At 33.7% G+C, this 27,048-nt stretch overlaps 2 protein-coding genes across 2 annotated transcripts in view; both read right to left on the bottom strand.

The window, feature by feature from the left end:
* The window catches only part of LOC139496307 (leucine-rich repeat-containing protein 15-like), a 165,169-nt gene that overhangs the window by 77,338 nt on the left and 60,783 nt on the right, over nucleotides 1-27,048 (bottom strand). The window lies entirely within an intron of this gene.
* On the bottom strand, nucleotides 754-21,845 carry LOC139494987 (cytochrome P450 2J4-like). Its single transcript, XM_071283105.1, has 9 exons — nucleotides 21,748-21,845; nucleotides 18,663-19,022; nucleotides 12,024-12,240; nucleotides 10,831-10,957; nucleotides 7,082-7,238; nucleotides 5,637-5,773; nucleotides 4,900-4,996; nucleotides 2,878-3,069; nucleotides 754-1,052 (listed from the first exon to the last, which is right to left on the bottom strand). Exons 2-9 carry the CDS (start codon nucleotides 19,006-19,008, stop codon nucleotides 871-873), a joined length of 1,455 nt encoding a protein of 484 aa, XP_071139206.1. The 5' UTR covers nucleotides 19,009-19,022; nucleotides 21,748-21,845; the 3' UTR covers nucleotides 754-870.

Here is a 27,048-nt window from a genome sequence, read left to right as displayed (position 1 = left end):
GTTTAAAAGTCTTTATTTCATATAAGAACCTACAAACTAAACCAGTTTTTACGTGACAAAATAATTACTGTAATATGACATCAGCAATAAAGACTACATGCACAATATTTCAACTATTATATTTGTACTCCAAACCACGACGGTCACCGCTGGTCTGCGATGGTTTAGCGCTGAAGGGTGATGGCGGCATTGTGACGCATTTTGTTGTGATAGCTATGATTCGCGATTGTGGGACCGCTGCGATTCTATGGACTGCATCAATAATGTTTGCAATGATTTGCATGTCGAATGTGTATTATTAGCAGTTTTTGCGGGATTTTAAGTTAAAAGGTTCTTTGTAATTGTATGATTGAGCGTGGTATTCACTAGATATATACGAGTCAGCAGACATCTTCTCCGTATTATAATACTGCGGTAAACATGGAACTCATGAGAGGAACAAAGTAAAGATAAAATGATAACGCATAGTTATAATCCCATGCTGAAACTCCACGAGGTCGATCTTTCGTTTAGTATGCAGCTATAACGAAGGGCATACATATCCCAGAACGAATGCAAATGTATAAACTAACTTTTACAAAATAGGCCTAAGAATTAGACATCTGCCATCACGCGGCATATAGAACATCGCACATTAGCGAACGGACCAGCAAGGCGTAGTTATCGCATTTCAGCGTGACCATTGCACTTAACGTGACCATCTCACCATCTCGAGTCTTGCATTTTTAACAACAAAAATGAGACATAGCGATATCGTGAAAGGAAATATATATTTATTGAATAAACAAACATTATTGAAGTATATATATTGTGTATGTGGTTTTACACATATTTAGTATATCAACACTTTGTCTGTTCGGTGTATTGTCATCATTCCAGAGGCTTCATACATATTTTAAAGGGTTTAGGAAAAAGAGATACGCCAGTCCATTCTCGTTCCATAGGCAAGTTTCTCTCGTCTTCAGGTATCAATTCAAATTTCTTCAATATATTAGTTATCATGAAGAAAAGTGACAATTCAGCTGTTGGTGCACCTACACATTGTCTTGGTCCTGTTAAACATATGCATAGATTTTAGTTTATATTGGACATAAAAGAGACACAGTATAAGATGCGTTTAGGGACAAATCAGACACTGCTACAAATTTAATTATAAGTTATATAGTTTTATTACAAAAATGTCAAAAATGTTATGTGATTGGGGTCGTGTTGCTCAGTCGGTGTTCTGTTTTTGACTAAACTTATTTTTTGTGTGTTTTTTTATCGTGACATTGTCAGTTTGTTTTCGATTCATAAATTTGAATATCCCTTTGTTACCTTTCGGCAGAGCATCTTGTTTTTCGTTTCAGTCAACAAGGCAAACTACTATGTGGTGGTTGTATGACGCACGTACGGAGGTGATTAAGAATGAAACTATTCATTCGTCTACATTCACGGCCATGTGTTCCACAGAGAGCCAGATAGTAAATAATCATCTCACTACCACAGCTCAGCTTAATGCCAAGTTGTCAATTTGAAAGTTCAGACTTTGTATTGGCTTCCTAAACCACATGTACACAAAACCCTTACACATGTCGTTTAATCTCAGCTTCTAGCAAGTGTTGTACGAGTCACTAATTTTTCTGTTATGTTAACTAGTTCCCTAACTTCTATTATAGATCAGGTTGTGGTATTTTGTAATAAAGCATATGAACATAACAGAATTATTAATTTTTGGAGTATAAACAAACTTATATTATGTGCTTTTGATGGTCCGCTCATTTTTTAACTCGGCATATCACACTAAGTACCACACAATTTTATCAAATAAAAATTGTCTTATTTGATCAGATTATTTGATAGTCATTTAAAAAATAAAATGGTAGCATTTGCATTTGCTGCAACTCATTTAAAACCTTTTTCTGTAGTGAACGAGGTTAATATGCCAGAAAAATTGACCGGATAAATGATGATATGATAAAATATGTAATTTTCTCGTTTGACAACATCAATACAAGTTGAGGGAATCTCAGTGCAATAATTTTCAACAAAAGAAACGATGTTTTGTTTTATATTGTTACGCTTCACGTTTTGGATGTTGACACCTTCTATCGATGTATATATTTTACAACTCGGTCGCATGTATTGCTGTGTTTTATATTTAAATGAACGTATTGTGTGTATAATTGGTAATGTCAGGAATTTCGTGAACTCAAATTAATCAAAACCTTTTACCAAATTCTTTCATAGGTACACATATTAGGAAGTGTGGCTGTTTCTTTAGAATGCTTATTCAAAGGAGATAGCACATCCTACTGTTTTACGATGGTGTTATTTATAAAATATATATTATATACGATCAGTGTAAGTAAATTTAAACATAACTGGATATATATTGTAATATATGTACAGTTATGATAACTTATAATCCCGACAATACTTTTCCCTCATATTTTGTCATCACACAAGGTCATGCGTTTTATAGTCTCTTTAAACTCGTTTAAAGTATGTGTGCTGATAGCCACTAAAGTTTGATCGAACATGATGTATTCATTATTGCAATTTGTTTTAAACTAGCTTTTGATACCTATGGGTTCCTTTTTTTGTGATTTGTTTCTTTTGTATGAATGTAAGCAGTTAATATATGTATGACAATTTGTTCTTATGCTGTACTGTTACACCAATGACCCATGTTGGGGGAGGTGTTAAGCGCTCACAACCAGTCCGTAGAATGGCCTGTAATTGATAGGATCCAATTCATTTGAACTTGAGTGTATAGTTGTCTCGTTGGCAATCAGACCGCTTCTCCTTAATGCTATATAGTAAAACAAATGTCAGACAGTCGAAAAGCTAGAGTGCTAACAAATGTTTTGTAAACTTTGTTCGTTTTACATTTACCTATACCAAAGGGAAGATATCCATTCTTCTGTGGTTTTGTCCATCTGACAGGATCGAATTCATTAGGATGGTCCCATAGTTTAGGGTCAATCTGTGGATCATTTAAATCAAACAGTATAATAGACTTAGCTGGAACAGTATATTTTTCTACTTTAATTTCACGTGGGTTGGTTCTGTATACGGCAAGTACAACTACAAATTAGAAAAAAACATCAGGAAGAGAGAAATATGTAACCAACAATCATGTGATATTATAAGGGCATACGATACAGAAGCAATGGCAGATACATATGCATCCACATTGAACGCGTCGTTTTCGCAAGGCATTGTATATTTAAGTACAAAGAATCAACTATGGTGAATACATTGAATGCGTCGTTTTTACAACGCTGCTAATGATAACTTTAAATTGGCGGAAAATTGCTTGTGTCATCATATTGATTACGTGATTTTGAAAGAATTTACAAACGAACATAACGAAAATGTAAGATTTGGTGTACAGCGGTAATAACTCCATGACAATGTTGCACGATACACATATCTCAGTGTTAAAACAATTAGGTTTTCTCTTTCAAGCAAAAAAAAATGAGCACACGGATACTTTTGTTTCCTTCTTTCGCTGTTGACTAGTTCACTTAGGGTTTATAAAAATTGTAAGAAAAAAACAACGGTATAATTTGTTTATAAATATTTCCACTGACAAGAAAATGTTTACGGCATTTATTTTCAATAATTGTACGGTTTAACAAATTGTGCACCACACTTGGTCTTCTTGTAAGTAATTTGCGAGGTCCTATAAATTAAGGAACTTTTTTTAAAATAATTGTTTAAAATATTTCCGTTTCTACAAGTTTAAAGTTGTGTTATATTTTTTTTAAGAACTGAAACATATTTTTTTTTTCGTTTTTACATGAAATATACACTTTTGAATTGCAATATATCAAAGAGAATGTCAGGAAGGTATATTGTTTTTCAATTTTGTGATAGTGCATATAAAAATGTTAAGGAAACATCAACGATAGATCTTTTCTGTATAGTATGCACTTAACGTTTCAGTTCTAAAAATATTTGAAGAGCAAACATGTTTACAAATGTATGTGGTTGGTAATGAACATCTAGCCCTAAAAATCCCGCCAAAAAGGGATTCGATTTTGGTCGATGAACACTGCTTTTTTAAATAAAGTTCAAACTTATTCAAACTCAAAGTTGAAGACCTATAGTTCTTAATTTCTGTCATGTGTTCTCTTGGAAAGAGTTGTCATTGGCAATCATACCACATCTTCTTTTTCCTATTATACATGTATTCAAAATTCATATTAGTTTGTACATTACGTTATAAAGCGACATAATTTTAGAATGATAAAAATGAAGGAACCCAAATTCGCACTTGATCTGTGTTTTGTGGTAATACGCATTGTATATAAGTTTCCTAACTTTCGATAGAGGATTAAAGTTACATTGTAGAGAGCGGAATTACAGACAAACAGACATATGGACGGAAAAGGGTAACTTTTAGTGCCCTTCCACCGCGGTGGGTGCATACAAAGACTAGTAAATGCATTTAAGGATTGAATGTTTCTTTTTGTAACTTTATTTAGGTGTAAAAGCGTTGACCGAAGTACATTTTGTATGAAGTGCGGAAGCGCTTCATTCTAACAATATGCGCACGGTCAACGCTTTTACAACCCAATAAAGTTACAAAAAGAACCATTCAATACTTATAATTACAATTTTTAGCTAGGATCATGAAACACGATTTTTATCAAGTTTTTATTTTATTTACCTGTGCACTTTATTGTGGGACCTCGTGTCATCATGAATGATAAATTTTATTGTAATAATTGACTAAGGAAAAACCCGAGATTGCAGTGTAGCAAATCAGAATAACGTATTATAATGACACATACATCTAATATAATTATAAGATTGAGAAATGGTGCGCAAAGAAATGAATTTCCTCTAATCTTCACATTATAAATAAAAAAAAAACTTTGGCAAACTGCAATATTGTCAGAATCTCACCTGGTTTAGCTATACGTAGCACTTCTTTAATAGTCGATTCCACGTAACATAGTTTATCTCGGTCTTCGATCGTTACTGTTTGTTTTCCTCTGCAAACCTTGAACATACAAAATAAAAACATGAATCTGCATAAATGTATAGTCAGTATTTGCTTTGTCTATATCTTTAATTTCATCAGTATAGATAATGTGTATCCCAGTGTACCGATATAAATGTTGATATACATTTCATATTAACAGTACGTTCAAGTTGGGATAATAATACTGATAGGAAATTCAGGGGATATGGAAGGCTTTATTAGTAATTTGCAAGTATTCAAAAAGTTGAAATGACAATGATGTGACCAATTATATCTAATTTGTTTGTACTATTTTCCTTATAATTTAAGGACAGAGAATCATGATTAAAGTCCCATAACAACACTAGTTACTTTTAAAAACCCTAATTGTGTGTCTAATTTTCATGACAATTGGTTAATGCCAATTGTGTTATCGTCAGCAGTTTTAATACACATATAGTCGGTAAAGGTTTGGGCAGATTAGCTGCCAACCGAACCAACAGACCAGAGCATATCATAAAATGGAGGTATAACCAAAATTAAAAATCAAATCCAAGAGTTACAAGTCACGATCGAATCAGACGGGTTACAATTTCCCGAGGGAGTGACAAACTAAGTGTCACTACAGTACACAAGCTATGCACTTGTGATTAACAAACTTTTTAGTCTTGTAGTTTACCCTTTGTATTTCCTCCCTGCATTTTTTCTGGACATCCGGGTATTTCAGTAGATAAAACACCAATGTCATCATTGCGCCTGTGTGCGTCTCGTATGCCGCCATATACATTTCAATGATAGCTTGGAAAAAGTTAGTTTCTGGAAAAGAATAAAAAAAAACCAACAATTCAAAACGAGTTTGGAAAATAACCTTTTCCGACATTTTAGAATAAGGTTGACAAAACTATTTGGTCAAAATGAATATCAGAGTGGACATATGAACTTAAACTAAAATGCTGTCAACGTATCTGTTGTAGCTTTTTTCTTTAATTCTAAATATTTGAATACTAGGCAATAATAAAAGTGACTGTAAATTGTCTAGTTCAGTTTGTGTTGAAATCTCAAGTTCTTATGTTGTTCAAATTAGATGTATATTTTTTAACCTTTAATACGGAATTAAACTGAATATGTTTGAATAATTTAAGTGCAACCTTCACATATTTACAACAGTAATTGTCCGTTTGTAAATCTTATGAGTTGATTTTTAATGTTTTTTTAAGTTTTGTATAAATTTTTTCACTTTTTTTATTGCATAATCTTTATTATTTTGCAACATATTATCTATATTCATCATTTGTTACAACTTGGAGTTTTTTTTTAATGACAGCATCATCCTTTATTTCAAAAATGAAACTAATTTCCAAAATGAAAGTCATCGTTGTTACTGCTCTGCCAGCCTGTCAGTTGGTTCAGCCAAATGAACTGACTGATCGTCAGTATCTATAACTTTCATTTATTTTATAGTTTTTCTTTCTCATAATGTTATATGTCACCTGACGGAAGATTCATGGAAAACGTAAACTTGTTTTTTACATTATTTTCAGGGCATATATTCTCAAGGAAAAAAGAGGCAGAAAATACCAAATGGGTCATGCAAACCCCTCCATTGAAGAGAAACTGTTTATAAATTAAAACACACAAAAAAACGAACGGACTAACAGTGTACGCAACACTACAACGAAACTTGAAAACAGAGAAACACGAGTTCCATCAAATTATGACTGATTTCTAAGAGCTATTGAAGGGTAAACAGATCCTCTTCCACATCTTCATGTTCCTCGTTGTAATAACAATATCGGCGATGTCAGCGATCGCTGATAATATTTGTCATAGTGTGTACATCTGATTTCAGTGGCGGATATTGAATATGTTACAGCAAAAGAACATCGCAATGGTTTCCTATGAGATGATTTTTTGTCAAGTATTCTACGTTCTACGATTGACATTTGGTCAGAACGCGTTATTACATTGCGTTGAAAATCACTTGGATATGTTGTTTTCTAAAATGCATTTTCAACTTGTCTAGACAATACTGAAGGGGGTGATCTTTTGATGGGTTGGATAACTTGTTTTACTTTTTGGTGCTTGCATATGTTTCCCGAAATCTCATTGTAATACAACACATACCTGATAAGGCACTATCCTTTCTTTCTGATTCAGAAAGATTCAAATAAACATCCAACAAATCACGTGGGAACTTGCAATTATGGTCAGTGATATGATTTTCCAGTTCTTGTTTAATGAATTCATGTAGTTTGTCAATTTCTTCAATAACTTCATTGACCTGTAAACGTACATTTTATATACATTTTACTAGCTGATTTAATTATAACCTTCTCTAACATCATCAATTAAATTAAATTCACGTTTAAGACATATTACAGGTAACCATGCAGTTGACATCTTAAATTGTCGTAAAAGACAACACATGTGATCATGCAGGATACACCTTAAATTGTGATAAGAGACTAACCATGTAATCAATGAGGAGGCACCTTAAATTGTTATCCAAGACCTACTATGTAATAAAGGAGGTGGCATCTTCAATTGTCAGAATAGTCCGACCATGTAATCAAGGAGGATGCATCTTAATTGTTATAAAAGACATACTTTGTTATCAAGGAGGAGGCATCTTAAATTGTCAAAATAGACCGACCATATAATCAAAGAGGAGGCACCTTCAATTATGATAAGAGACCGACCATTCAAGCAATAGGGAGGTACCTTAAATTGTTATAAAAGACCTTCTATGATATCAAAGAGGAGGCACATTAAATTGCTATAAAAGACCTACTATGTAATCCAGGAGTAGGCACCTTAAATTGTCATTAGAGACCGACCATGTAGTTAAGAATGAGGCATCATAAATTTTCATAAGAGACCGATCGTGTAATCAAGGAGGGTTCACCTTAAATTGTTAATAAAGACCTACTATGTAATCCAGGAGTAGGCACCTTAAATTGTCATAAGATACACTCACCATAGATAACTAGGATTTAAATTTTGTATTTACGCCAGACGCGCGTTTCGTCTAAAAAAGACTTATTAGTGACGCTCGATTCCAACAAAGTAAAACAGGCTAAATACAGTACGCAGTTAAAGAGAATTGAAGACAGAAATTCCTCAAAATGTTTTGAAAAATACAGCTAAGGTTGTCATTTCCTGAGGTAGAAAAGCCTTAGTATTTCAAAAATTAAAGGTTTGTAAACAGTTTATTTATGTATATAACCATATCAATGATAATTCATGTCAGGAGGAGGGATCATAGATTTTCATAAGAGACTGACCATGTAATCAAGGAGGAGGCACATTACATTGTCATAAGAGACCGACCATGTTATGAAGGAGAAGGTACCTTAAATTGTCATAAGAGACCGACCATATAATCAAGGAGAAGGCACCTTAAATTTTTATAAAAAGCCTACTATGTATTCAAGGAGGAGGAATCTTAAATATTCATAAGAGACCGACCATGTAATCATTTAGGAGGCACCTTAAATTGTCATAAGAGACCGCTGCAATTGTTTGCACCTGTCCTAAGTCAGGAATCTGATGTTCAGTAGTTGTCGTTTGTTGATGTGGTTGATAAGTATTTCTCGTTTCTCGTCTTTTATATAGATAAGACCGTTGGTTTTCCCGTTTGATTGGTTTTACACTAGTAATGTGTGGGGCCCTTTATAGCTTGCAGTTCGGTGGGAAGCAAGGCTCCATGTTGAAGACCGTACTTTGACCTACAATGGTTTACTTTTATAAATTGTGACTTGGATGGAGAGTTCTCTCATTGGCACTCTTACCACATCTTCTTATATCCAGGTAATCATGGAGGAGGCACCTTAGCTTTTCATAAGAGACCGACCATGTAATCAAGGAAAAGGAATCATCTTAAATTGTCATAAGAGACCGAAAGCTAACAATGCACGATTCACCTTTAATATTCACAAGAGGTTAAGCATGTTCCCGTACAAATTGTAACATCAGGAAACCTGATGCGAATATTGGTGTTTTTTGGTCTATCAAATATGCTGAAGGTGAATCTATACAAAATTATTTTACAACATTGGTATTAAACTCAAACATACATCTTCCAAATTGTTTTTGCTTTGTTCTCACTATCTTCTAAAACGCTGTGTACCCGAGTACTATAGTGAGCTATTTTGAACTGAGACCATACACTGTAGTATGTTCATGCCTACCTGGACAAACCGGTCGTCGTAACTCGACACAAAACCATATTTTTTCTTTAAATTTCATTTGGATCGGCCTCTTTTCAACAGTAAGGCACCATAGTTACGTCATAGCATCGCGTGTACGTTTTGAAGACGACAGCCTATGCATTATATTTCAAGACTACACAGATTACCACATTTCTGATTTGGTGATAAATACAAAGAGCAAAATAGTACGTTTTTCATTACCATTCATCTAAACTGTTACTGTTTAACAACAGAATGCCCTTGAAAATGTTGAAAGGATATTAAGGTTTCCTATGAACGAAATTTATAATATATACTTCTGGTCTTGGGAATATTTGTTTGCCCTTTCGAAATAAATAGTCGGACACTTTGTGGGCTATTGACACGTATTTGTCTGCCATCCACGAAAAAAGTGGGGAAATTTTAATGTTAATATCTCCATACATGTATATATAACGTTTGTCATACTTCTTAAAGAACGAAATCAAGAGATTATACGTCAAATTGAAGATAGTTATGTTTATGTTATAGTGTAAATTTGTATAAGCAGTTTAAGTAAAAATTGATACAACCCCATTCAGTGATTTGATGCATAGCCTTATTTTTGTTTTCAAATGACGCCACGATAAATGAACGCGAATGATCCCCTGTTCTGCATTTAATTGTTTCCCGTATGTTTGCTCTAAAAAACTAAAACCTTCACGTATATATATAGATAAGTATAACTCTTGAAATGTGACGACTTACTTCTTAGACATTTAGTAAACTCTATCCAAAGATAAAGCGAATTCAAGCAATTAAAGGTCAAAATACATTCTTTAACAATGTGCAAAACTCAAACCATATGACTATACAAGGCTCCGAATGTTTATTTCAGATTTATAACTTGAGATCTGCTTGCATATATTTTCTAGAACCATGGAAGTAAGTCTCGCATACCACGTTTCTATATTGGATGATTATTTCCTTCACCAACAAAAGGAAATATTCGGGGACGAACACATGGGCATTGGCAAATTTCTTACCTTCCCCATGGCCCTCCCAAAACAAGAAATGTTTTTCTTAAAACACATGTAAATATAATCTTGATAAAAGCTTTTTGATTTAATTTAAATTAAGCTGTTTTGTCAGCACTGAAATACATTGTATGATGTATTAAAACCCTCATCATTTTCATGTTAAATCATGTATCTGTTATCATATCGATACATGATTGCTACCATTAACGAAATGTCTCACAATAATTTGTAAATGAAGAATACAATTATGTGTAAAATATAAAAGTATAGAACACAAATGTATATAACATGTTAACGTGTATCTCGAGCCTTTGTATTGTGTTCCTGTTTTTTTTTCGATAGGCAGAACAAGGTGATATTGTGGTACAATAGTAAAAACATGGTCGATTCCCATTTTCGCATAAAACGGTGAAAGATGATTAAAGTATAATACGTTCAGTTACACATGATTGCATTCAATCCTACCATGCAATATAGCTTTCTGGCAAAGAATCTCGCATGAGTTGAGCCTTTTTAAAAACGGTCTGTATGTATCGGTATGTATTTATACAATCAACATATTATTTATTGTAAATGTAAGCAAATGACTTGCACATAATATTCCGTATGCTCTAAAATCTTTTTAATAAAACTAACCATATCAAGTACAGATTCGTATAAATACCTGAGATTTCGTAAACAGAGCAAGCCAGCTAAACAAAGTTTCCTTTCTACCCAAACTTTGACCATGTTTGAAGATATACTTAATTCTAGTACGTAATGTCGTAAAATCTGGTTCGTTATATTCAAATCTGCAAAATACATTACATAGATTTATTTTATACATTTGTATACGCCCTTAATCATGTTAATATAATATAACAGAAAAGAATGGATATGGAGTGTCCATCCATGACATAAAATCAGAATGTGCACAGCTAAAAAACACAAACGAGACAGGCACAGGGCTTTTTTGTTGCTATTCTTCATCTCGAAGTGGCAGTGAGACCTTCAACACGGAGCAAACAAAATATATCATATCAATGTCGTTTTATTTCTTATACAAAGCAAGACGAACACACACCACACAATTGCAAATAACATACTCATTCTTATTTCAGAATGAAGCACGGATTACGGCGTAAATACTTTGAGAGATGAACAGTTTTATACAAATCGGTGACGGATTTAGCACTATAGTCTCTACTTTGGTGTTAAAGTGATATGTTAACTCGTGAATATTCGTGTGCTTACTTATTTACTCGATCACTCTGAGATCTCATACCTATAGTACTCTGCTCTTCAAATTGTTGGATTCAATGTTGGCGTTTAGGATAGTGAGCTGCATATATTCAGTCAGTCTTTCGGAAACGTATTAATATGTTTTGTGCAAGTTCTCTAGAACATTTCCCAACATGTGTGTTTGTTTTTATGTGAAATATGAGGGCAGAGAAACAAGGGGATCACTTCAAAATGTGTCCGCCCATGTGCCAATGTTAGTAGCCCTGTGCTATTTCTGCGCATGTGTACGGTACGAAAAGTAATAAACATTTGCCAATTGTCCTTGTTTCTTATATGTTATACTACAATGTAATGACTAAATGTCGTATTTTGTGTACATGTTTTATATAAAAACCTCCGTTTGAGATACTAAAACTGATCTATAAAGAAATCCTTGCACTACAACAGTATGTTAATATGTAAAATAGAACAAAGTGTACAAGGGAAGAAGAAATAGAGGGTTCCCTCGTCCCTCCAACGAAATTGTGCGCACTCTGCACATCTGAGTACACATTTTCCCGTTTCCAGTACAAATAAATAATAAATATTTTTTAATTATCTGGATGTCTGTTATAAGATTTTCTACAATAATTTTACCTTTTTCCGAATGCCATTATCGATATTATATTAAGTGTACTGTTAAAGAAATGGTCTAACGGATCCATGGCGTCATTAGGACTGAAACATTGACAAAGTGTGTTGACCTCTAGAGAAAGTTGTTGTTGCATGTTCTCTATTACGGTTGTCTTATGTTGACCTTGAAGAATTAGTTTGTTTAGTTCCAGCCACTGGTGTCCATTCGCCCATACAATACCTACGTAGAAACATGAAAAAAAGCTATCATTCATTATCCAAAACATTGGAAAAGATTTCACAACAGTGTCATGTTTTCACAATAACAATAACAATGGTATGACATTTGAGTGCATACACTATGCTGATCTAACCACACCACATGTTCGTAAGTAGCAAACCATGCTGTTAAATTATGTGTTGTCCGCTGTTATTTTTTTAGGAGTCAGGTTTATCAGGTAAGTGTCCTATTTTTAACATTTCACAATGTTATTCTTATGTGTGATCTGTCATAAAATGGTTCAAGCCATCGTTTCACAAAACAACTTACGGCAATCTTATATCTTACGTCGGTCGTACGTCAAATCATAAGTTTTTGAATGTTTCATAAACAATCGTAAGTAAAATTTTATCTTAAGTTTGATCGTAAACTAAAAAAGTGGTAGCCATTGAAAACCGTTTTACTATTTATTCGAACTTCAAAATATCGAATAAATTTGATAAGATATCTAACTTAGTTTATATGACATCTTATAAAATTATCATATATCTTATATCGTTTATAAACAATCTCATATATTTTTCTTTATAAGATATCTTATAAGTTACATGAGATATCAAATAAATTATATGAGGTATTTTATAAAGAATATACGATATCTTATATAATATATGATATATCTTTTAAGGTAAAAAACTAGGTTATATAAGATATCTGATATATTATATGATATATCTTATATATTATATAAGACATCTTATATATTATATGAGATATATTGAAGTTCGAATAAATAGTTAAACTGATTGTCAAAGTTAACAGGCAGTCGTAAGTCAAATCGTAGTGATTTAAAGGAACAGCCATTTAAATTCAGGGTGGGGGGTGTTCCTAAAAAAAATATTCTGATCCCCAATTGGATGGAGAAAAAAATCAAACCGCATCTTCTTATTTTTATAATTAAAGAGCATATAGATGATAAATGTCATGTTCAACCTATTCAATCTGTCATAGAAATTAATTAAGGGTGATATTACGCTCATTTATTGATTTTATCACCCCCATTATACATGTTGCTAAAAAAAGAATACCGATTTTAATATAAACACAAAAATGTTACGATTTTCCAAAGTTTACAACATTCCTATAGAGACACATTTTTGCACCGACTCTTGATCAATGCATGGATTTATTTATCTAACATTAATGTTTTGGCCACAAATGTTGCCTTGTCCTGTTATAAAAAAATATATGAGAGTCTGAATGGGGTTTACATACTAGAGTCTAAATGGCTAATATTACAAAAAATGGGTAAAACAATAAAGAATATAGAAAAATAGGCCAAAATAATAAAAAATGGGATAATGTGCAGAATAGAGAATAGAGAAAAATGATTAAAAAAAATGAAAGAACATAGATTTGACGATTTGACATTTCAATCTATAGTAACATTGAATTCAAGGTCACTCTTAAAGAAAGTGAGGCAAATGGGGTCTGGGGATGTGCAACAACATGATTGTATACACCCCATAATATAAAATGAATGAATAATAGCAAACGACCAATGTAACGGGTCAATGAATCATATAATTATGATACAGTACACTACGAAATATACTATATAACCAGTCTAAAAGGGTATACAACATCACCAAAAAATAACAATAAAATGAACAAATGTTTAATATTTCGGATAACAGATATCCTTTATCAGTATGATTACGATGAAAAATGAATCATATCAATCTATTCTGATTATAAAACTATAACAATCTTGAAATCTATACAATGAAATAGTTTTACCCTAACATCATAGAGACGCTAGTACAATTCTAAAATTTCCAAACACGACGCAAAGACTGCAAAGATATGCCTAAAAATAGAATAGTAATTTGCGATATGAACTGGCACCACTCTAAAATTCCCAAAGTGACGACAATTCAGATGAAACAACAACTGCGTGGAAATACATTCCCAATAAACAGCACCGGCCGAGCTAAGCTGGTATATTTTAAATTTGACAACGGTAGAGTAATTAAAAGAGAGGCTGCGTATTTAAACATCCCAAATAAATAGCAGTATGATAATGATTAGACAAATAATTATAAATTTTGACTAAGGTTAAATAATTGAACGTGACTGCGTACTTGTACATCTCTCCAAAATGAAAAGAACCCTGTAATGTAAACTAGCTAGTATAATTCAAAAATTCCTTAAAACTGTAAGAGTCCAATATGGAAGCCGGAGTTACTGGAAACAGGTGAGGGAAAACACATGAGTGATTGTAGGGAAAATGAGTGACTCATTCTGTTTTTTTTTTTTCATTGATGCCCTCTGTGGAAACTGTCCTTAACTTTTTTATCCAAAAACCTGTCCCGATGTGATGGTAAGGTTTTTGAGATCAGCTTGGGAAAATTTATGGGGAGGTCGGACTTGCAGGTGTAGCCACTTCGATGAACATTCATGCGTTTGTTGAATGACTGTTCTGTCTCGCCAACATACTGCATGCCACATCGACTCTGAAGAAGGTATACAACATACTAGGTTTTGCAAGCTACATAATAAAACATGTAGTGTATACAGACCCAGTGGAGTGGCAAGTAAATGTTTGAGTATTCAGTATGTGTTGGCAAGTCAGACATCATCTGTTTCCACACGACTTGCACCATCCTGCAATTAGTCAGCTTTTATTACACAATACGTCAGCTCTCACAAATAAGTCTTTCAGACTTGCTTGTCTCCGAAAAGCTAAGACAGGAGGATTGGGAAAGATCTTGGACAATTTTGGGTGCTTGGCAATAATTTGGCAATTGGCACGGATCAAACGTGAAAGGTTAGGAAAGGTGGGGTTGTCTTTTAAAACAAACGGAACTTTTTTGCTGCGCCTCTTCTGTTTGTACTGTAACAGGTCATTGCGACTGTTATTGTTAGCACGCGCAAACCCCTTATCTATGTCCCATTTCTTATAACCTCGTTTGGTCAAAAATCCGCGAAGTTCATGTAACCGTTTAGTGACAGCCTCTTCAGAGGAGGAAATCCGCTTTGCTCTGAGAGCCTAACTGAACGGGATACGTTTGTACAGTGTTTGGGGTGACAGCTTTAGGATGAAAGGTACTGATGTTTATCTGTAGGCTTACAGTAGAGGTCTGTATAGATATAGTTGTGTCTAAGAAAGGTATTTTGGAGTCGGAAATTTCATATCTATACTATCAAACGAGAAGACCTCATGTTATGTGTCGCTTCTCTTCCTTCCACGATATATTAGTCATCATGCCTATTTGTCCTATAGGTACTATGCATAGTCGCACTTGTCATCCTCGCTTATGATTACTCCGTCTGGGTTAATTTGGGAGAAAAACGACAATAAAGGCGTCCGGATATTGTTTCCGTCGTCGGTTGGACGTATACGTAATAGACTAGACTTCCAATTAGGACGGTCAAAATTACAAATAGTTTTCATGAGGGTCGTAATGGGAGTACCTTCATGACGAATAACGGTAAAAAAATCTTGCCAAATGACGTTAACGGTAATGTTTGGTGTATGACGATAACATGTACACTTTTTCATAGACGATAAAAACATCGACTGATTTTGACGAATCACGTTAATTTTTTTTCTAAAAATTACAGTAACGATAATTACTTGAGACCTCTGACGAATAACAATAAGGATATTTTGACGAATCACGATACTTTTTTTCCAATCTGACGCTTAAGGTAGCCGAAAATGACTGTTTTCATGTCTGACGTTAAAGGGCATTACTACCTTCTTTCATATATGCTTTGGGACAGGACATATTACATGTAGTTTTCGCTTTATCTGTATACTATGAACATACATATACCAAAAATAAAGTGTAAATTGTATTTGTCATTTACTATCAATTCCAAGTTTACCATCAACGGCGGTCATATATTACATGCTTTACTTTTACTTTCGTTTTGGTTACTTATTATATGTTTATTTGATCCAACTTATTGCGTACTATACATATATAATTACATTAGATGTATGTTTCATTATAATACGTTATTCTGATTGGCTAACTAGCAATCTCGTGATATTCCTTAATCAATTGTATTACACAATGCAACTTTTCATTCATGATGACACGAGGTCCCACAATAAAATGCACAGGTGAATGAAATAAAAACTTGATAAAAGGCATGTTTTCATGATCCTATAGGTAAAAATGTAATTATAAGTATTGAATGCTTTTTTTGATAACTTTATAGGGTTGTAAAAGCGTTGACAATGCGCACATTTTTAGCTTCCGCGCTTCATACAAAATGTACTTCGGTCAACGCTTTTACACCCCAATAAATTTACAAAAAAGAGCATTCAATTCCTAAATGGATATCTATTATTTTCTTCTCTCTCTTTTTGTGCTGTTTGTTTGTTATCTATATCAACCACACTCGCATTAAATTGCATTAGCTATTTATCCTAAAAAAATATTATAGATTCTTTATCTACATATTCTTTAAGAAATTAAATAGTTGTCATAAATCCTTTTTTTTATCTCATTGTTTGTATTGTATTGTAATGAAAAGTATCGATGTTATAATGTGTATACCCTTTGGGACCCATAAATGGAAACTAAAATATCTTCTTCTATTATAAATATTATAATATATGTGTGTTGAAGTATATGGAAAATTAATAGGAAATAAAAAATATGTGGACATTTATGCTTTTAGAAATCTTTTAACTCGCATGATGACCATTATATTTTTGTTTGGATATTCAATATGAAATGAGCATATGGCTTTTTTTCATTGAAGCTTGGAATAGTTTTAGACGTTTGTTACGAAATATCATTAGTTCTATATATAATATGTCCCGATTTAGTTTCCCTTTGATGTAAGTGTTCGATTGGATCAGTTTCAAACTCAGAAGCGGATTTGGGTGGTGGTGTTGGCTTGACTATGGGGAAGGCACCCCTAAAAGAGCTACACATATGTTTATGCATAGTCTTTTGACATCTCCAACTCCTAACGTTGTCTTGCCGGTGGGTCGTTCTTTAAAAAGACTAAAACCGCACCAGGAACTATAATCATGCTTAATGAATTTTATACCAGTTCATAATTCATCTTTACAGATTCGTATAATTTCATGTAAACAATTAGGATATTTTTTTTTTATTTGGATTTAGTAAATGCCGAAGTCTTTATGCATTTGTATGATTTTTAAAGATTTCGTTATCCTTCAACATTATAAATAGAAAAACAGACCCAGTTTGAAAAACAAATCACCTGGACCCATTGTTTCTAATATAGCCAAAACGAACAAATATCTTAAAAACTAAACGGGACATTTACCTCACAAAGCCTATTCGCCATACAAAAACATACAAAATCTGATGAACATTTAAAACTACTAATTTAAAAATGTACGATTTTGAAAGCTGAGTTGGAAAAAAATCTGTGAAAAAATTGTTTTTCGTGGTTTTGAAACAGAGATCTTGTTTTTAGACATTAACGCGACTGCCAAAGAAAGCACCTTTTTTTCTTTGTAATCGTAAGACTACGTCAAATTAAATTTTATGTCGGAACGAAAATAACGTACATCATTGTACATAAAAATGAAGAGCCAACCCTATCCCTTACAGACTTCCATACATTACCGTAAATCCAGGAATAGTTCCTGGCTAATTCCTTTACTGTAAATTCAGAAATTAATGTGAGGTTTTGATTACTCCGAATAATGCGGCTGGGTGAGTATCGCAATAAAAAAACTCGCATTATGATATATGATACATATATCCTTATGCAAATTTTTCTAAAATCGCAATAATTTATCTCGCATTTACATTTGTGTACGTCCATTCTATAAAAATCGCAACAATATTTTCACGCAATAATTTATCAACGTACAGTATACAGTGTATGTAAAGTTCGGATTCTAAAATATCATTTTCACTGGTATATACAAACTTAAAAGTCGATATTACTTAACGAGTTTGACAATAGTTGTATATTTGTATGTAACACCATTTCAATAAAAATACCACAAACTAATTGAAAGACTTGTATTACATTACGCACTTATTATCATAGAAAGCAATTAGAAGTTGGCAGAAATATGTCGAGTACTTGTAGACAGAAAAGAAGTTTCAAAGAATTTGCACAAAATAATTTGCCAGCAATATGTAAGGGCTTAATAATGTGCTTACCGCAACTCGTCAGAACGCTTGGTAATATCATGGCATCTAGATTGTAAGCGGGGCGACCAGACATGGACCATATGTGGGGTTTGATGCACTTTACTTTGCTTAATTGTCTTTTTCATTTTTTTAAGATAGGAACAAACGTACAGTCAATGTACAATTACAAGTACCGAATTGAAGTTGATACATAACGGAGCGTACGAATATTTCGAAACTCTTTTTTTCCTTTTTGAATACATGACATATATGAATTTAGTAACGTAATTATCAAATTACCTTTGCCTTTAAAGATATGCCTTGGACAAAACATCCAGGTCGGTCTATGTGATGAGTTTTCGCCATCATCAACCAAAATTTGGGATAAATTCGTATGTCCGGAAATAAATACAACAGTTATCTGACCCAACTGTAATCTGAAAACGTTCCCATACTCCTTTTGTAAATCTTTGGTCAGCTGGTAAACGTTTTTGGCTCTACTATCCATGATAAGATTTCCGAAAAAATGCCATGCCTTTGGTCCTGGAAGAGTATCACCCGATGTAATAAATCTGTTATAAATCAAATAAGTTATGAAGATCACGACCAATGTAATTAATCCCACAGTGAAGATGTTTTCCATCATCTGTTCAGATGTTGCTGTAAGAATGAAATAAATGATTATAAATTTCACAAAATGCATATCTTTTCCTTTAATGTTTGTGATAGTGATATATGAAATCCGAAATATTAAAGTATAATCGACGATATGGAAATGAAAAAGGCACCAATCAATTATACAAAATGCGCGTACGCCTTCAACAACTGCGACCATTTTTTTAAAAGCTGTACAGTTGTAATCAGTTCAAACCTCGCTCAAGAGCTGTCGAAATAATATGTTAGGAAACTGTTCAAAACAGTCTTATATCAGTAACTTGTCGGATGGTCTTATATGACACATTATCCATTGCCATTCTCGATTTATTTACCACAAATAGCAGTTATACATAGACTGCCCGATTCAGTAGGAAGTAGACATGATCATACTACAAGACAAAGAAATAATATTACACAAGTCAACACACGGACCCGTTTATATTCTGAATATTTTATCCCAGCAACAACAAAACAATGGAACACTCTTAACTTAAACATTTATTACAGAACATACCAGTATTTATATATGTGTTGTTCAATAAGTGTATTAATTGTGTAATAGGAGACAGATTTGTGAATCCTTAATATTTATTTCAATTGTACCATATCATTATGCGATGATTTATCTGAATGTCTGTTTTTCAACTAACTGACTATATGTACAGTTGTAAAACAGTAAAAATATCTTCCTAGGGTTACACTGTCATGATACGTTCTGGTGTAAAACTGTAATGATACGTTATTGCGTAAAACTGTAATGATATGTTCTAGTGTAAAATTGTAAAACCGTTATGATCTGTTACAAGATTACTCTGTCATGATACGATCTTGTGTAAAACTGAAATGATCTGTTCTAGGTTTACACTGTCATGATACGTTCTTGTGTAAAACTGTTATGATCTGTTATAAGATTACTCTGTCATGATACGATCTAGTGTAAAACTGAAATGGTATGTTCAAGGTTTACACTGTCATGATACTTTCTAGGGTAAAACTGTGATGATATGTTCTCGGGTAGAACTGTATTGATATGTTCTGGGAACACTGTAATGATATGTTCTAGGGTAAAACTGTATTTATCTGTTCTACCCCTGTCAATATACGTTGTAGGGTAGAACTGTATGTATATCTTCTATGGTTGCAATTTCATGCCATGTTAAAGGGTAAAACTATAATCATCTCATATGTTCTAGGGTTACCCTGTCATGATACGCTCTAGGTTAAAATTGGCATGATCTGTTCTAGTATTACACTCTCATGGCACCTTATAGGGAAAAACTGCTATGATCTGTGCTAATTGTCGTGGTATGTTCTAAGGAAATATTGTCATGGTCTTTTCTAAGCTAAAGCAATCATGGTGTATTCTAGGGTAGAAATTTCATGATATCTTCCAGGCTAGAACTAAAATTAAGCAGTAGAGGCTAGAACTGTCATTATCTCTTCTTGGGAGGAACTGTCCTTCATGATATACTAGTATTCTAGGTTAAAACCGTCATGATACGTTAAAGGGTAGAACTGTCATGATCTGTTTTGGGGTATAACTGGAATGATATGTTATAGGGTAGAACAGTTAAACTATGCTTTAGGATACAACTGTCAGGATCTGTTATCCCCTAAGGGTGATTGGGGAATAGAATTATGGTCACTACATGTCTTCCTCCAACCGGTAGTGAAATCCTTGCCACAGTGTGGAGTCCGTTTGGTTGTGCGGGATGTGCAAGTATGCATCCACATGGGGACGTTAAATACGACACCTCATGTAGAGAGAGTGCCACAATTCGTTACATTAAGAACCTTTGCAACAACTCTTTGAGGGGTTCGTAGCCGACCTGTTGCAGGGCCATTTTTTTTTGTCCAAATCCATCATATCCTCTTTTTTCATTTGTTCCCGATCTTCATCCCAGATGGCTGTATTACAGGAACTACCTAATGTATTTATTGTTAATGTGTTCGCATCCTAAACATGCATTAAGTATTTGCCACTGGACGTTAAGCAATCAACAATCAATCAATTAGGATATGGTATAAGATTGAACTGTCGGAAACGTTTGTCCTGTACTGCTCTAGTGTACAACTGACATGATCGATACTGAATTAGAAATGTATGAATGTAGAATAGTAAGTCGAAATGATGTAAAATACAGAAATTGTCTTTTCGTATTTTAGATGCTTTTCATTTTCTAGGAAACAATTTGAAAAAAAGTACTATATAGTAAAAACATCTTTGTTCTTTGGTCACATTTTCTTGACTGAAAAAAACTTTCATTTTACTTTACTTTCAAGTTGTGCGACTTGAAAGGTTGTAGGGTTTGCAATTTCGCCTTTCCTTTAAATTAAGTTGTTATAAATGAGTACTGCTTAAAAGGTTCGGGGACTTAAAGTTGCTAACTTCTGTGTCATTTGGTCTCTAATAATGAGTTGTCTCATTGGCAGTCATACCACATCTTATTATTTTAAAGTGTTTTTTTGGGTTTGTTTTTTTCGCGGGGATCTGCAATGGGATAGACTAATTATTGACGATTGGAACGGTTAATTTAAACACTCAGATGCTTATACAAAAATGTATATAGAGTTTCTGCCACAAGACTTGTTAACAACAATGTTCAACAAGTATTTATAAACCAATCAAAACAATTGCTCCTACCATAATTTTAACATACATGTATAAGACAATTTTTTGTTATATTTTTCGAAAACAATAAAGCCCCACAATATATTTAATTCTTACCTTGCTTTTAGAAAGGTAAATGCATACACCTGTATTATAATAACAAAAATGTGACGCACAGTCGTTAATAGTTTCGATGCATCAGAGTTATCGTTCTTACAACCAACGATGACGTCTGGTGTCAATTGTTGAGATGTATGTTATATTCTTGAGCCTCACCTTCGATTTTCAGATTTTTGTTTCTAATACGCGATTGGATGGTATTTACATGATGATTAATAAACTCCTCCCTTACTTCAATAACAACAACGTGGTCGAAGAGCACGTGTATCGTGCAGTTTTATTTTAAAGAGGATAGTTTCATCTTTTATTTAGATGCATTTTATTAGGAATTATTTGTGTTAAAAGCGAGATGAACAAAATATTGTCATTGAATGTGTAAAGCTCCTGTATTTAGATATAAAAGAAGCTCAAATAAGTTTTCTATAAGTATTTCCATATAAATCCTTGGTTAAAAAATAATATATATTGTTTTTGGTATTGAAGAAGCATTATAAATCTCGAACACATTCTCCATCCATCAAAAGATGAATGATTGAACAATGTATTTTAAAAAGCAAGTTTTAATTTTAGCTTATTGGTGGCTTGGTGGCACCGCTCTCGTTTTTTTAATGCAGAAAAAATATATGGGCCGATTATTTAACGAATAACCACAACAGACTGCAACGGCCTCTCTAAGACAGTGAGTGAAAATTTCTAGATATGCCACTCACGGCCACTTTATGTATATTGACAAACACGCTTTGTGTATTATATCAACAAAATCGGGGATCTAATAGGGTCACGCTTGGGGGGGAGGGTACACAAATCAATGATTTGTTAGTATCAATACAATAGCGAATACTGACTGTGTTTATCTTTACAACTGATAGTGCTTTTACTCCCCCCTTCTATTTCGGAAAGATAATTGGTTTGTTGTTAGGAAAATAGTTCATACATGCATTTTCCAGAGGATGCATCAAAGCTGTATACATGCCAAGCAGCTATATATATACCGATTGGTCATTATTGGTATCAAAAATAATTTTTCACCTTTGATTTATTTATTTCCTTTCTTTCAAAGGAGTAGGTTTAGTAAGACCCCTTTTTGGCCCCAAAATATAGCAGTTTTAAAAAAATGGGAAATGTAATCGTTTAGATAGTTATTGAAAAGTAGAATTCTTCTGCTACATAAATATGGGCTGATTTTGACAGTACCATGAACATATATCGGGTACTAGCATCATTAAGTCATGCTAAATTACTGAAATTTTCACAATTGCAGCATTTTAGCTAAATTTTAGACGGTTTCCGTCTTAAATGAAAGTGGTTGCATTCGTGTTCATTCATAATATTGAAATGTAAGTTATATTTGATGATAATACATAATATATATAAAGGATGAGGATGAACACGGATGCGGCCACTTTCATTTTTGACAAAAAACATCTGAAAAGTGATGATTTTTGGCATATTTGATAGATTTTTCATATTTAAGCTTGAATCGGAGCGTTTTTAATGACTTGATAAGTTAAAATCTTTCACATGGACTAATGTGTAAACAGAGCAACAACATAAACGGTTGTCTTGTTTAAGAGAAGTTACGGGGGTACAGTAAAACATGTGTATACAGAGCAACAACATAAACGGTTGTCTTGTTTAAGAGAAGTTGCGGGGGTACAGTAAAACATGTGTATACAGAGCAACAACATAAACGGTTGTCTTGTTCCCCTTAATGTAAATAATGATTAAGATAAGTTACGGGGGAACAGTAAAACATGTGTATACAGAGCAACAACATAAACGGTTGTCTTGGTCCCCTTTATGTAAATAATGATTAAGATAAGTAACGGGGGTACAGTAAAACATGTGTATACAGAGCAACAACATAAACGGTTGTCTTGGTCCCCTTTATGTAATAATGATTAAGATAAGTTACGGGGGTACAGTAAAACATGTGTATACCGAGCAACAACATACACGGTTGTCTTGTTCCCCTTTATGTAAATAATGATTAAGATAAGTTACGGGGGTACAGTAAAACATGTGTATACCGAGCAACAACATACACGGTTGTCTTGTTCCCCTTTATGTAAATAATGATTAAGATAAGTTACGGGGGTACAGTAAAACATGTGTATACAGAGCAACAACATAAACGGTTGTCTTGTTTAAGAGAAGTTGCGGGGGTACAGTAAAACATATGTATACAGAGCAACAACATAAACGGTTGTCTTGTTCCCCTTAATGTAAATAATGATTAAGATAAGTTACGGGGGAACAGTAAAACATATTTATACAGAGCAACAACATAAACGGTTGTCTTGGTCCCCTTTACGTAAATAATGATTAAGATAAGTTACGGGGGTACAGTAAAACATGTGTATACAGAGCAACAACATAAACGGTTGTCTTGTTTAAGAGAAATTACGGGGTACAGTAAAACATGTGTATACAGAGCAACAACATAAACGGTTGTCTTGATCCCCTTTATGTAATAATGATTAAGATAAGTTACGGGGGTACAGTAAAACATGTGTATACCGAGCAACAACGTACACGGTTGTCTTGTTCCCCTTTATGTAAATAATGATTAAGATAAGTTACGGGGGTACAGTAAAACATGTGTTTACCGAGCAACAACATACACGGTTGTCTTGTTCCCCTTTATGTAAATAATGATTAAGATAAGTTACGGGGGTACAGTAAAACATGTGTATACAGAGCAACAACATAACCAGTTGTCTTGTTTAAGAGAAGTTGCGGGGGTACAGTAAAACATGTGTATACAGAGCAACAACATAAACGGTTGTCTTGTTCCCCTTAATGTAAATAATGATTAAGATAAGTTACGGGGGAACAGTAAAACATGTGTATACAGAGCAAGAACATAAACGGTTGTCTTGGTCCCCTTTATGTAAATAATGATTAAGATAAGTTACGGGGGTACAGTAAAACATGTGTATACAGAGCAACAACATTAACGGTTGTCTTGTTTAAGAGAAATTACGGGGGTACAGTAAAACATGTGTATACAGAGCAACAACATAAACGGTTGTCTTGGTCCCCTTTATGTAAAAATGATTAAGATAAGTTACGGGGGTACAGTAAAACATGTGTATACAGAGCAACAACATACACGGTTGTCTTGTTTAAGAGAAGTTGCGGGGGTACAGTAAAACATGTGTATACAGAGCAACAACATAAACGGTTGTCTTGTTCCCCTTAATGTAAATAATGATTAAGATAAGTTACGGGGGAACAGTAAAACATGTGTATACAGAGCAACAACATAAACGGTTGTCTTGGTCCCCTTTATGTAAATAATGATTAAGATATGTTACGGGGGTACAGTAAAACATGTGTATACAGAGCAACAACAAAAACGGTTGTCTTGTTTAAGAGAAATTACGGGGGTACAGTAAAACATGTGTATACAGAGCAACAACATAAACGGTTGTCTTGGTCCCCTTTATGTAATAATGATTAAGATAAGTTACGGGGGTACAGTAAAACATGTGTATACAGAGCAACAACATACACGGTTGTCTTGTTTAAGAGAAGTTGAGGGGGTACAGTAAAACATGTGTATACAGAGCAACAACATAAACGGTTGTATTGTTCCCCTTAATGTAAATAATGATTAAGATAAGTTACGGGGGAACAGTAAAACATGTGTATACAGAGAAACAACATAAACGGTTGTCTTGGTCCCCTTTATGTAAATAATGATTAAGATAAGTTACGGGGGTACAGTAAAACATGTGTATACAGAGCAACAACATAAACGGTTGTCTTGTTTAAGAAAAATTACGGGGGTACAGTAAAACATGTGTATACAGAGCAACAACATAAACGGTTGTCTTGTTCCCCTTAATGTAAATAATGATTAAGATAAGTTACGGGGGAACAGTAAAACATGTGTATACAGAGCAAGAACATAAACGGTTGTCTTGGTCCCCTTTATGTAAATAATGATTAAGATAAGTTACGGGGGTACAGTAAAACTTGTGTATACAGAGCAACAACATAAACGGTTGTCTTGTTTAAGAGAAATTACGGGGGTACAGTAAAACATGTGTATACAGAGCAACAACATAAACGGTTGTCTTGGTCCTCTTTATGTAATAATGATTAAGATAAGTTACGGGGGTACAGTACAACATGTGTATACAGAGCAACAACATACACGGTTGTCTTGTTTAAGAGAAGTTGCGGGGGTACAGTAAAACATGTGTATACAGAGCAACAACATAAACGGTTGTCTTGTTCCCCTTAATGTAAATAATGATTAAGATAAGTTACGGGGGAACAGTAAAACATGTGTATACAGAGCAACAACATAAACGGTTGTCTTGGTCCCCTTTATGTAAATAATGATTAAGATAAGTTACGGGGGTACAGTAAAACATGTGTATACAGAGCAACAACAAAAACGGTTGTCTTGTTTAATAGAAATTACGGGGGTACAGTAAAACATGTGTATACAGAGCAACAACATAAACGGTTGTCTTGGTCCCCTTTATGTAATAATGATTAAGATAAGTTACGGGGGTACAGTAAAACATGTGTATACAGAGCAACAACATACACGGTTGTCTTGTTTAAGAGAAGTTGAGGGGGTACAGTAAAACATGTGTATACAGAGCAACAACATAAACGGTTGTATTGTTCCCCTTAATGTAAATAATGATTAAGATAAGTTACGGGGTAACAGTAAAACATTTGTATACAGAGCAACAACATAAACGGTTGTCTTGGTCCCCTTTATGTAAATAATGATTAAGATAAGTTACGGGGGTACAGTAAAACATGTGTATACAGAGCAACAACATAAACGGTTGTCTTGTTTAAGAGAAATTACGGGGGTACAGTAAAACATGTGTATACAGAGCAACAACATAAACGGTTGTCTTGGTCCCCTTTATGTAATAATGATTAAGATAAGTTACGGGGGTACAGTAAAACATGTCTATACAGAGCAACAACATACACGGTTGTCTTGTTCCCCTTTATGTAAATAATGATTAAGATAAGTTACGGGGGTACAGTAAAACATGTGTATACAGAGCAACAACATAAACGGTTGTCTTGGTCCCCTTTATGTAATAATGATTAAGATAAGTTACGGGGGTACAGTAAAACATGTGTATACAGAGCAACAACATACACGGTTGTCTTGTTCCCCTTTATGTAATAATGATTAAGATGAGTTACGGGGGTACAGTAAAACATGTGTATACAGAGCAACAACATACACGGTTGTCTTGTTCCCCTTTATGTAAATAATGATTAAGATAAGTTATGGGGGTACAGTAAAAT

The sequence above is a fragment of the Mytilus edulis genome, chromosome 11 (genome assembly GCF_963676685.1).
Source record: "Mytilus edulis chromosome 11, xbMytEdul2.2, whole genome shotgun sequence".
In the NCBI taxonomy this organism is placed as follows: domain Eukaryota; kingdom Metazoa; phylum Mollusca; class Bivalvia; order Mytilida; family Mytilidae; genus Mytilus; species Mytilus edulis.
Note: the sequence above shows the minus strand (reverse complement) of the source record. Positions and strands in the feature narration are given on the sequence as shown.

Excerpts from the sequence above, each read along its gene's own strand:
- LOC139494987 (XM_071283105.1), bottom strand. The coding sequence starts at position 19,008 with ATGATGGAAAACATCTTCACTGTGGGATTAATTACATTGGTCGTGATC. Across the intron at positions 7,239-10,830 it reads CTCTGTTTACGAAATCTCAG|GTCAATGAAGTTATTGAAGA; the intron begins GTATTTATACGA and ends GTACGTTTACAG. Across the intron at positions 1,053-2,877 it reads ATATCTTCCCTTTGGTATAG|GACCAAGACAATGTGTAGGT; the intron begins GTAAATGTAAAA and ends TATGTTTAACAG.